The sequence below is a fragment of the Melopsittacus undulatus genome, chromosome 12, assembly GCF_012275295.1.
Source record: "Melopsittacus undulatus isolate bMelUnd1 chromosome 12, bMelUnd1.mat.Z, whole genome shotgun sequence".
Lineage (NCBI taxonomy): Eukaryota > Metazoa > Chordata > Aves > Psittaciformes > Psittaculidae > Melopsittacus > Melopsittacus undulatus.
Genome location: NC_047538.1, coordinates 2341784 through 2354855, shown reverse-complemented (window position 1 = coordinate 2354855; position 13072 = coordinate 2341784). Strand labels below are relative to the sequence as shown.

General features: G+C 42.3%; 1 protein-coding gene across 1 annotated transcript in view; it reads right to left on the bottom strand.

The window, feature by feature from the left end:
* The window catches only part of UBR4 (ubiquitin protein ligase E3 component n-recognin 4), a 79457-nt gene that overhangs the window by 52923 nt on the left and 13462 nt on the right, over positions 1-13072 (bottom strand). The window contains exons 18-37 of the mRNA XM_034068093.1: positions 12338-12507; positions 11447-11729; positions 10462-10594; positions 9987-10066; positions 9250-9378; positions 8372-8554; positions 8024-8146; positions 7704-7933; positions 6943-7067; positions 6297-6394; positions 6015-6172; positions 5105-5314; positions 4037-4138; positions 3073-3173; positions 2693-2891; positions 2317-2505; positions 1948-2011; positions 1364-1555; positions 712-782; positions 436-583 (exon numbers count right to left, since the gene is read on the bottom strand). Coding sequence (XP_033923984.1) covers positions 436-583; positions 712-782; positions 1364-1555; positions 1948-2011; positions 2317-2505; positions 2693-2891; positions 3073-3173; positions 4037-4138; positions 5105-5314; positions 6015-6172; positions 6297-6394; positions 6943-7067; positions 7704-7933; positions 8024-8146; positions 8372-8554; positions 9250-9378; positions 9987-10066; positions 10462-10594; positions 11447-11729; positions 12338-12507 — 2988 coding nt within the window. The remainder of the gene's footprint in view (positions 1-435; positions 584-711; positions 783-1363; positions 1556-1947; positions 2012-2316; positions 2506-2692; positions 2892-3072; positions 3174-4036; positions 4139-5104; positions 5315-6014; positions 6173-6296; positions 6395-6942; positions 7068-7703; positions 7934-8023; positions 8147-8371; positions 8555-9249; positions 9379-9986; positions 10067-10461; positions 10595-11446; positions 11730-12337; positions 12508-13072) is intronic.

Genomic DNA, 13072 nt, shown 5'->3' with positions numbered 1-13072 from the left:
AATTAATGTAATTTTAAAGAAATAGAGTGCAATTCTCTTTGCTGCAATGTTAAAGAAGTAACAGAATAGCATCTTGCATGCCACCCTCCACTTGAGTATTAGGTAAACTTCCATATTTAAGACAAAGTTACTTTGCTGCTCATGAAAATAAGGGCATCTGACTGCTGTGTAGCTTAAGCTAACTTGTGGGTTGGGTAAAGGTAAGTGGACTCTCAGCAGTCACCAGGACAGGGATTTGGTAATACACTTATTTAATGCAAAATAAATCACTAGGCAAACTGTAACTTAATATGGTTCATTATAAAGCCAAGGCCTTCAAGCCTTAGCACTCTTACATGCTCGTATCATGACATAACTTACTGCAGAACAGAAACTTCTGCAAAAGACTAAACCTGCATTAGAAACAGCTTCTATGTTGACATGCAGACACTTTACCAAGCAACTGCCATCTTCCTTGGCTCCACAGTCACAGAAGAATGATCCATATTTGGCATAAGAAATCTCATGATCCTTGTGGCAAACTTTAGCACAAACTGTGCAAACACCAACCCCATCAACCATCTTGCAAGTGTGACAGTGATACCTGCACAAAATAAGCCAGATGGGTTGTAAGATCCAAAGCCTGAGGAAGGCCCCCAGACTGCATTTGTTTCCTTCTCGATGGCCACAAATAGCAGGCTGGAATTGTGAACACATGTTTGAGCTGCTTACCAATGTTGATTCATGAATTCTTTCTGTGTGATGGTGAAGGTACAGAGTTTATTACAAAGAGAATCTTCATCCTGTCAAGAAAAAAGCTGTTTCAGGAAGGCGTTATACCTGCAGCTATAATAAAGGTACATAGTACAGACCACGATCCTTAGACACTAAATGTGCATTTTAAGCATAGGAAGTTTTAGCATCACCTAGTTAAAAGAAGGCAGCTGGTATCAAACCACATGGAGAGAGGAGATGGTGACATTGTGTAGCACGTGAAAGAGTGAATCAGAAAAAGAAAATAGTAGCAAAAATAATGTATTCTGGATAACAAATTTTAAAGAATTCATTAATAACAGCTTGTTGATATAAAAGCTAGTTACTGACAAAGAAACCAACAGGAACAAACCCATTTTACTCCATTTCTTCCTTTTTGTTGTCTAAAAATCAGAGTAATTTAACTTTTGTTGACATTACAAAGCCAGCAGATCTATGAACAAGTGATAGGTATTCTCTTTCAGATCTGACAGCTGGGGTTCATCACTCAGTCTGACATTAGGAATAAACAACAACAAAATCCTGATTTATAACCTGAGGAATACTGATTTGGAAGCTGCAAAATAAATCTTCCAAGTCATTTGCAGCACTGGCTGTGCCTATTGCCTACCGAATCTTCAGCTTGAGAGTCCTCCTCCTCCACTGCCAACTCTTCCACCCAGTCTGAATCCACCTCAATCGCCCGCTCCTCTCCATCCACAGAAAGGTGGCTTGGTCCTTGGCCACTGCTCTGGCTCAGTGCATTAGTGACATCAGCCAGGTAAGAGACAATATGACATGTACACTCCAGGATAGTCACATGCTGTGAAGTCAAGATGAATGAAAATGAGAGGCAACACTTAGATCCCAGAAGAGCATGCAACTGTCCCCCCTGACCAAACTGCTTTAAAGCTTCCCACTCCAGGGGAAGCTCAGGTTAGATATAAAGAAGTTCTTCCCTGTGAGGATGCTGAGGCGCTGACACAGGGTGCCCAGAGAAGTGGTAAATGCTCCATCCCTGGCAGTGTTCAAGGCCAGACTGGATAAGGCTTGGAGCAACCTGCTCTAATGTGAGGCGTCCCTGCCCATGGCAGGACCCTGGAACTGGATGATCTTAAGGTCCTTTCTAATTTAAACCACTCCATGATTCTATGAAGCCAAACCAGGACAGCTCCTGCCTGAGATTAATTCCTGCAAGTCAAGCAACAGTCTTACCTTCCCTTGCATGACGTTTGCATTCATCTTTTCTACCACATTCTTCTGAGACAGGTATTTTTTGCTGTAAAATGAAACAGTGGGTAAGATCATTACAGCCTTTTGGAAGTACAAACTCTGACCAGTAGCTTCAAGCATTGAGTTTGCTTTAAATTAACAATAGGAAATGTATACAATAATTGAACCATTCAAGAGTGGAAAAGACAAAACATATGGCTGTTCTTGGGACACACACACAGAGATTAGCCTCTCTCAGACACTTTATATTCCAAAATAAACTAAAAACAAGCATGTATCAGTAAGCATGAACTTCTGTCCCCAAATTCAGTGTTGCAAATGAACAACCAGCAGCTCACAGTTGGTTCTTACCATCTGCCCAGCCAGTCAACAGCAGCACCGTGAAGTTGGAGGTGTCCTGCACCTTGTCCTGCACTAGCCAAAGTTGCCATTACGACCATCAGTTCAGGGAAGCCTGTGCCGTCACCATTGGCCAACATTTCTGTTGCCATTGGTATTAGAGTACTCAGTAGAACAGTGCACACACCTTCTCCAACTTGGCTGATCAAGAAGAACAAAGACAGGTACATCATTCACTGAAATAAGCCCCACACCTCCAATGTCTTCCCCATCACTTCATTTGAAAGCTGAGGACAAGAAGCCATCAGCAAATCACAAGTCACTGCACATCCAAAGAACAAAACAAATGAGGAGCCCACCAAAGAAATGACAAAAGGTTGTACTCTACCTGTTTTCCCTAACAATGTAAGTGGTCAGGAGTTGCAGCAGCTGCCTGTTCTCTTGCACAACATCCAGCTGGTCTGAATCTTTGGGTGGGGACATGGTCATCCTGGTTAACCAGGCCTGGAGACGTACAGGCTCCACACAAGCCAGCTGAGCCAAAGAGCCACAAAGTCTCAACAGGCTGGGGTTGGGACTCTTCTCAGCTGGGAGAGAAAATGACTGATGAGTGACAGATGCCACAATGAGTGTGTTTAAAGACGGCTTTCCATTTAAAGTGTGAGGCTGTCACTCCACCTCCTCCACCTACAGCTTCACATCACAATCTAATGCAGAACAGTATGAAGTGGACAAAGGCAGAACAGAAGAGATTCAACAATCACTTACTGAGCTGGAAGAGTTTGGTGAAGAACTTCAGCACCCTGTTACAAAACTTGGCTGAGAGGTTTTCATTGGCTGTGGCCATCATGATCTGGACCAGTTCTCCACTGGATGCATAGGAAAAATTTAATCAGCTTTGTAAAATACAACCTATTCCTGTTTTTACACTTGCCCTTGTATCTGCACTTCTGTTTAAGACTGGCCATGGTTTGGATTAACAGTGCTCAGCAGTCAAGCCACAGAAACTGCTTTCAGGCAAAGAATGAACCCTTAACTCAGACTCAACCTTGTAAATCTCATGAGCTCCTGAGTTGCATACCAGTATTCTCCACATGTCAAGTCACAGAAGGGTCTGTACTGGTTTCCAACCCAAAATTCAGGATATTCTTGCCTGCTTTTCCCCTCCATGTTAATATTAAGTACAGTCAGACTGCCTGTTTTGAGCTGTTGAACATGTAGAGAGAACAAGCAGACAACAGTTGGCTTTCTAACAGAGAAAACCTTTCCTCCAGTCCACCCTCATATCTGTCAGAACACTGTGCTGTGCTATGTGTTTCCACCACGATTTGTCTTCATACTTTGAAGTCAGGCCAACACCCCACCTCCACCCTCAAAATTATCACCCTATTGTCTGTGGAAGCACTAAGAGAACAGATTTGCAGCTTGATCTGTGACTGCTTTATAGACCAGCACCTCTCAAACCCTCCTTCTAATGCCTTTGACAAGGTTCCCCACTGGTGATCACTCACTGTGAGGAATCACTGAATATTTTATTTGGAGTGACAAAGACCTAGGTCCTCTCCCACACAGAAAGTCTTTTCACACTCTCCTGCAGTGTGTGCAGGGTATCCTATCTCTACATGGCTCCTGTGCAATGGCATTAACATCCCTTAGGTGTTGACAGTGACAAGCTGAGAGGAAAAGGAAGAATAATGAAGTCCCTGGGCTACGAATTTCAGGAATACTTCACCTTTCTGAAAAGAATTCCTCCATGGCTTTTCGGGCCTGGCTGCTCTCCAGCTGCTTCTCCAGATGCTGCAAACATTCCTCCAGGATGGACTCATCCAGGCCACTGAGAACCAACAGATACAAATTAAATCAGAATATTGAAGAGCAATTTCAACAATTATGAGAGTCAAGAAGTGATCATTTTGCTATTACAAGTCTAATACATTTTCTGCTCACTGAAAGCAGCTCTTCTTCCAACCATCCATAAACAGTAAATCCACCTAGTGCTCAGGAAAAAGCTGGCACATGATGCACAGTTGCAGTCAGAAACCTAGAATGATCTAGACCTTTCAGACGCCTCACATGACAAATTCCTATAAATGGCTGTTCTTTTTACACTTTAAGTCACTTCCAGTGTTACTCCTCCCTTATTATTCTCCTGCGTTCACCCCCACTCCACAAAGCACTCTGCAAGTAAAATCCAATTACATTTACATCCTCTACCAGAAGGCTCAGTACACCTCCCTCTGAACACTCCGAGAGGATCAGTGTTGAAAAGATGCAATATCATAATGCCTAATGGTTTTATGTTTCAGATGGGTAGAACCAACATCTGTGCATCAAGCTTATTCCTTCTATACACACAGTGAGTAAGGGGTGGGAAGCCAAAATCTGCCTAGTTTGCTGTGATAAAGCAGGGATTAGCCATCCTTACAAACAGCAAGAACAGAGACAAAGGAATATTAAGCAAGTTAGGTCAGTATCTTCAGCTTTGATTTCCTGCTTGTATTTCCATAATTTTCTATTTGCTTAAATACAAAACTACCCAGATAGAAACACGCTCCATCCAGATTTACAAGAGATGATTCAAATCCCCACTGCCTGAATGGCAGTGCTGAAAACTGGTAATGAAATAAAACATCTCCTACTTTTAGTCTGCAAATATAGACGTCTTCAAGAGATAAAAATAAGCTGATTTTTCGCCTTTGTATTGTGTTGTTCAAGAACAGACACTGATATTTTAACAGACTGTAGTAATTCTTTGCATACAGTTTTGTTGGAAGAAAACCACAGCCACCCAGCCCATTACCTGTTTGGATCAGAGTGATGGGCCAATATGTTATAGCATCCTGTGATTAATTTCTCATAAACTCGTGCCAGGAATTCATCAGATTCTGCAGGACCCAAGATCCTTTCTAGGGAGTTGCTGCTTATTTCTGCCACACTCTCTGTGCTGGTCTCCAAAAGGAGGGGCAATAGGGAATGAATCACCTGTGGTGGGTTCAAATCATCTGACCAGCTTGAAAAGAAAAAGGAGAAAAGTTAATTCTCTGCATGATGTATCACAGAATGTCCTTATTGCATAAATGAGAAGTTACACAAGTAAGGCACAAGTCTAGAGGGAAGTCAGAGATAAAACCTTTTTTAGAAAGGTGTGATAAACACACAGTCCTCATTTGGAAAACTCTACACATTTCTTCTGCATATGAACAGGTACAACGTTTTCCTAGACATTCACTCTACAACTTACTATGGCTTTGCACTCATCTGCAGCGCCAACAACTATTTTTCTGTTTCAGAATATCTTAAGAGTAAGTCCTTAGAAATAAATCCTTTCATTTCATATTTTCCTTGTGCTTTGAAAGCATCACACAAATGAAAGATAAATGAATGAATTTGAACACAAATTAATTTGTTAGACCCAAATTGTCTCAGTTTATACCCCAGTTTCTTCAAGTTCCTATTTGAAAATCTGTATTAAAGGTTTCTCTCAGGATTTTGACTCCTAGAGACAGCAAATCAAGACAGAAAGGCTGTCTTTCATTCAATTTTAAATACATGATACTTCTAGTAAACTAAGAGTAACTCCATTAAAGACTTAGTCCCAAACACAGCACCTGCTCATTCAGCATTCCAGCTGAAGGGCCTGATGAAGACAGACATTCCCAGGAGCAGATAGATGGATACAGCAAAAACGTCATCTAAAAAGCACCACTTACACAATAAGATCCCCAGTGAGCCTGACCAGGGAGAGAAGAGTGTGCTTTAGGGAAGCTGCAAGAGGTAGACTTTGGCTGCAGAGAGTACCGAGGTGGGCAGCCTGAACTGCACTGATGTAGCTTTCTGCTGGGATTGTGTCATTCGCAAAGGCGTTGCGCTAAGGATGGAGACACACATAAACATCAGAACATCAGCTGCTAACAGAAGAACACCCTTCCCACCATTCCCATGGATTTATGGAGTTAGGATCACACCAGATCCATCCACAAAGCTGGACTCACCCACGAGCCAATGTTTGGAAACTCATTTGTATGAATGTTGTTCCATGATTCACATAAAGTCTGCACAGCTGATGGCAGGTTCTGAACAAGTGCTGGACCTGCAGTTAATACAGAATCGTAATCACTGAGTCATTTCATGGGTCATGTTGAAAACTGGAATGCTTCTGCAACACTATTTAAAACTAGATCATTATTCAAGACACAGCTGGAGCTACACTGAGGTGTAATTCCACTGGTTTATGCTTCTGACAAGTCAAAATTACCCCTAAGCTTGCAAGAGCCTCCCAGCTTCTTCTACTTCATTAAAATCAGAAAACGTAGCAAAAATACTCATTTGCAGCACTCTTCAACATATCAGTATTTCATAATTCCCCTTCCCACCAGAGCACCAACATGGTTACAAAAGCATTTCAATAATCCAGATAAGCCCACAGGATAGTTACTCTTCCAAGGTTTGCCCAACTTTTTCAGTTGTTGGGATATTAAAAGAAAAAGCTTCCCAGTTTGTTGCTAACAGGATAATGCACTCTTTTAACACGGTTGAGAACATGTTACCCAGCATATAGCTTTGAAGCTGAATGTCTGCAGGACTGTACAAAGCTTTACCTACACAGAGGAGGAAATCTGAACCACCCAGTACCCTCACCTAGAGTATTGGACTTGCAACGGCTGGATCCAACGGCCAGGACAGCAGCATAACCTCGTAACTTCTCCTCAGAGGGCTTGTTCTCAGTGGAGCCCTCTTCAGAAAGGCTCCGGAGCAGGTAAGATCTGCATTCAGGACGGAAAGGATCCATTTCAGGATCAGCTCTGCCTTTCAGAACTAAATGTGTCAATACAGTGACAGATAAAGCAAGCTCCTGAAGTTCTGCCCCACCCTTTGTGTTCTTAGTTCACCATTAAGGGAGTTCTGGGCTTCTATCTTCTTTAAGACACTTACCAGGAAAAGTGCCCACTCAAAAGAAAAAGGTCATTTACTTTTGCTTTCTTCTACATAGGTTTTAATGAGAACTTGGAGGACCTCAGACTTTTAATGTAAGAATTAACCCCCCTCTCTTTCTTGATAGTCTGACAGTCTCAATATTGAAATAACCTTAAGTGGCACTATCCTAGAGAGTGGTAAGAGAAGGCTTCATCTTTGGAGGAAAAGTTGGCTTTGCAACCTTGCAAGAAAGCCTTGAAAGATCAGACAAGAAGGATGCTTAGAAACAGTAACTTCATGCACATGGCTTGAGAAGCTACTTTTCATTCTTCTTTTAAAACAATGAATATTCTAGAGGACCTAAGTTAAGAGTAATTATATGGGACTATAAAATAAAAAGGCATCTAACTCTAAGAAAACAACAAACCAAATGCAAAGAAAGCCCCATGCACACAAGTTCACTATTAGTGATCCTAAGAGTATACCTGGTAAACGTAGCATAAGTGTCAATAAGCTGTAGCGTAGCAGGGAGGAGGTTCTTGGTTATCTCTGAAGATTTGTGTGGGTCAGTCTCTGCAGCTAGCTTGGAAAAGTGCTCATCTAGAGAAACCTGAATCTTGGAAATTGCAGCATCAAGGGTGTAAATGGACTGTAAACTGGGAACTTCGTGCAGTTGGAGAATAGTCGTGCAGTCAACACCACAGAAAGAAGAGATCTTAAAATACAAAGGGATGGAACAGTAAGTGCAACTCATCCCACAAAACCAGAGGCTCCGTATACACAATTGCATTCACACCACCTTTACCTGTCGAGCAAAGTATTCCTCTGCTATCTCCACATCATACTTCACTGAGCTGCACTTGCTGGAGGCCAATTCAATCAGAGAAGCAGCATGGTCAGCTTTCATGCCCTGCTTGGTAAGGTGATCCTACAGATGCCAAAAATAGACCCATCACACTTCAGAAGTGCTCTATAATTAACCACTCCGACAATAACCAGGCTAGAAAGCCTTAGAGACCATGGCCACAAGCTCCCATTTCTCACCATCACACCCATGTAACGAATCCCATATGCAGTCAGCACGGAAAAACAAGACACTGACATTCCTACTATCAACAACATCCCAAAACACCCCTATAAAGATGAGCTGTACCTTGATCCACGTGACATAAGATGTGATTCGCAGTCGGGAAGACCAGCGCAGTGTGTGTAAAATATCACATTCACTCATCTCTGGTGTGTTCGTGGCTAATTGATTCATGTAGGTTTTGGATGGAGGCAAAATCCCCAATATCCTCCACAGTATCAAGAAGTAGTACTGAAGTGCACAGGCTTCCTAAACAGAAGTAACAGTTGGGCAAATTAGGGAAGAAAGATCACAGTTTCAACCATTTACAGCTACTGAAATGATCTCCTCAAAGACTTCAGACTCATATAGAAGTGCCACATGAGATGAACACATACCAGGGTTGAGTTTGTGTCATATAGGATAAGGGGGAATGAGTTTAAACTTAAACAGGAGAAGTCCAGGTTAGATATAAGGCAGAAGTTCTTCCCTGCTCAGGTGGTGAGACCCTGGCACTGGGTGCCCAAAGAAGTGGTAAATACTCCATCCCTGGCAGTGTTCAAGGCCAGGTATGTCAGCTTTGGGCAACATGGTCTAATGTGATGCATCCCTGCCCATGGCAGGAGGTTGGAACTGGATGAGCTTTCCAACACAAACCATTCTATGGTTCTATGAAATTATGCAACAAAGAGAAGAAAAGAAAAATGAAAGGTTATACAATTTTTTTTCTCTGCTTCATCACATTCTAGCCAGACCTCCTGGCATTACCAGGCCACAGAGCAAGTCTAATGCATGTTCTGAGTTAGTACCTCATAAGATGTACCACCACCATACATATTACCTTTATACTACCTTTAGCTAAGGGATTTTTAAGTTCCTCATTACTCCAACCACTGTCCAAAACACTTTAGCTAACATTTTGCTCAATAGTTTGAAAACAAACAATGTTACAGCCATAGTCTCACCAGTGCAGTGACATTTTTATTCTCTTTCCTCCTGAGTGTATCAAACTGTGACCCAGCAGCAAGTAAGGAAGTCAGGGCTGTGTAAAGCTCATCATACTTCGTAGTCCGAGAGAAAAGAACCTCACAAACCTGCAAGAGATGATGTGTCAGCATCCTTGCTTTGCAAATTGCACAGCTCTGTGTTTATACACAGCCAAGCTTTCAAGTGATCAAAATACCCACACACCAAAACCATGCAAAATAAAACTGCAGGAAGCTAGTTCTGCTAGGAATCTCTCTCCCCAGACAGAATACAAATGAACTGGTCATACGGGAGCGTGCACAAAGCAAGCCTATAGCCTTGATGGCAACAAATTTACTGAGGAAACAAAACCCAGGAAAAACACAGAGCTAAATTATGGGAAAATAATTCTAATGCCATGTGTCTTTGTTGCAGATGCTTCAGCAGCACTGAAAAATCAGCATGGATATGATAGGGCTCTGTCACAGCACACACATTGGAATCACAAGCACTACTACAAGTTGCCCAACACGTCTTCATAGATTTTGCACACTGATTTCCCTGAAATTAGGTGCATACAGAAAGTTATTCTTATCTTATTCAGCCACTACTCCTTTCTTCACTTAGTGAAAAACTTCTGGTGTCTCTGACTCATCAGCTCTTTCCTTTCTTTCTATTTTCTTCTGGCATTCATCAAATCTTTATGGCCCATAAAGGCTCACAGAGATTCCCATACCGTGCTATCCAGACGGTTCAGATCATCTTCAGAAGCTTCTAGAGATAGGATGCAGTAGAACCTGGGCTGTGGAGCTGCATCTGGAGCGTGAGGGCAGAAAATCATGTTCAAAGCAATGGTTTTAATCAGGCAGTATTGTGTTATACTCTCTCCTCCATCTCCACCATCTTTCACATTAAGGCTACTACCAGATTCTACTAAGGGGGCTTCATAGCATGCTATATGTGCTGCAACCTATGGTATATGCAGCCAAGGTCTTCCTACTCCTAATCCTGGTACCATAAATCCATATTTGTTTTCAGTTACTTGTAGCATAGTCCTAGATGACAATAATTTTATTTAATACAACTTTTCTTGCATTATTACATGCATTACATAGCTATGCCCATGAAAAGTAGGAAAAGTGACACCAGGGCACTCCTTTCTTGTAAAGGCAAAGCTGGGTATCAAAAATTCTGTACTTTTCCTTTCTTACCTGATGAACAGTGTTTGGTCCAGTTTTCTTCCACCTCTTTAAACCCATGATAGAGTGGGACCGATGTTCGCCTGCTGCTGTCCTGGGATCCACTCACCCACCCAATGGGTGGAGTCAGCAAATTGTATTGTACCTAAGTTCAAAAACACAGACAAAAATCCACCCATGGCATCTTTACATGAGGAATGAGGGGGAAATACAATCACCAACACCACATCCCTGTTGGTAAGACACAATTATTCCCAGCTTCCAAGGGAAGCCCTACACCCTATCTCATAGAATGATTTAGGTTGGCAAGGACATTAAGATCATCCAGTTCCAATCCCCTGCCACAGGCAGGGACACCTTCCACTACAGCAGGTTACTACAAGCTCCATCCAACCTGGCCTTGAACACTGCCAGGGATGGAGCATTTACCACTTCTTTGGCAAACTGTTCCTGTGCCTCACCACCCTCTCAGGGAAGAGTGTCTTCCTTATATCTAACCTGAACTTCCCCTATTTAAGTTAAAACCCACCACCTCTTGTCCTTTCTGATGATTTTTATTCTGGAGGGAACAGCTAAAATCAGTGGTCAAGCTTCTACCAAGTGGAAAAGCCATGCACAAAACACCAACATTCCATTAACGACAACAGTGCCCAAAACCTCAACAGTGAAGAGTTAAAGCAAGGATATGGTGTACAAGGTTTTACACAATACCCAAATACTGAAGATTTTGAAAGATAAGATGGGGCATTGTTCCTGCCCTTACCAGGATTCATTAGGACAAGAGTTACACCACGAATTCACACTCAAACAGAACGTGCTGCTAGGAATCAACAACTGTAGTTTAATCACACATTATAACTCCAAAGGCTGGTAACAACATTAAACCAAATTTACTCCCTAAAGGCCATGAAGAAACCAGAACACACCAGGTAATTGCCTGTTACACATCCCTGCTGGGTGACCAATTAAATAGCCAGGACATGACATCAAATCCTACCTGTTCAAAGAGGTACACAGGGGCCTTAGAATACTGATGGAGCAGGTAGTCAAACACCAAGAGGAGACGTGCCACGAGAAGTGGGACAGAAGATTGCTGGGTATCCATGTTCGCTGTCAGCTCCACAATTGTTTGGATGCAGAGCATCACGATGGATCTGCGGCCCCTCTCAGAGAAATTGTGAAAAATAAGGAGCAGCAATTGGAGATGTTCAACATTCAGATCTTCTGTGTCACTGGGAAGAGTCCCCTGCAAGGCATTCTGCTTCAGTGTGCCCACAAACCTGACAACAGGAGAGGAAGTTTATGAAGTTCACTTTTCTCTTGCCTTAGATCCTTCTTAACTCTAGGTTAGAGAAATATTTTCATCATCTCCCTTTTCTGCTTATTCTAACAGTGGCAATTTCACTGATTATCACTACGTGAAGCACTGGAATGAGACTGTGCAAACATCAAAACCTACATTTGATGGAAAACATGAACAACCATTCAAAAGAAGAAAGAGAGATGCAAACCCGTTCCCACAGGAAAGGCTGCCCACTTTAAGTCAGCTAAACCTTAGCAGAGACTTACACACTATGGCAGAAAGAAAAAACCCTGGCACCGTCATAACAGAACTTATCAGAAAGCTGCTGAAATGAGACATTCCATTTCTAAAACCAGGGTTCAGGCTCCACCCAGTTAAATCCTGATCCTAGGTTTCATTTCCCACACTCTAAGTGAGGGACTCCAGCAACACACAGACTGACCCTCTGCTCCTCCCAGCATCACATACCATCCCCACCCAGAGAACACACACACACACTGGTTATGCTGGTCCCAGAGAATTTTCCCTTGATAGAAAATAAGAGATTGAAGGGGTGACTTCCAGCTCAATATAAAATTATCTCACCTTTCCCAGACTTTAAGGCATTCTGGAACATCAGGATCTCCCTGGGCAGTGGCTTTATGCTGCCAAATGAGGAGAAGTCGTGAGAGCACCGACAAACTCTGAGGGTGGATGTAGAGAGGCCATGGGCCCTCCGAAAAAGGGGCAACTCCCAGCTGCTGGAGAAGTGTATTCTGGAACAAAACAGACTTGTTGAGAAGAGGCAAGTCCTGTCTGATGCTTAAAAAGCATGATGTGAACAAACAGCAGGGCCCTTGGAACTCATAAGGGTTCACATAGCAATCCCTATTGTATTGCCAACACATGGCACAGCTACCATGGGACACTCCATGCTGTCACTGTGCCACCTAAACCACAATAAACTTGCAACTTTAACACCAATCCATAAAAAATGGCATTAATGAGTTCTACTCATTTCCTGCAGGATCACTGCAAGACTGTTTCTTCTACTATGTTCAGTATCTAAGAATTCAGAAGATGATCTCTTTGACTGGTCACAGCAATGCTGCTTCTTTTCAAATATAGTAAAAAGGCAGATATCTGAAAAGTGCAACTGCTTTAAAACAAAAACCACAAACCAACAAAGTATTTTAAATATGGTAGAAAATGTACAGTAGTCAACAAAAAGTACAGGGATTGAATTCACTGATTGCAAGCAGATTTATACTTCTACTTAAAGTATTAAGTCAGGTCAGTCCATGACCTAGCAAATAAACCTAGAGGCTACGAAGTCAACAC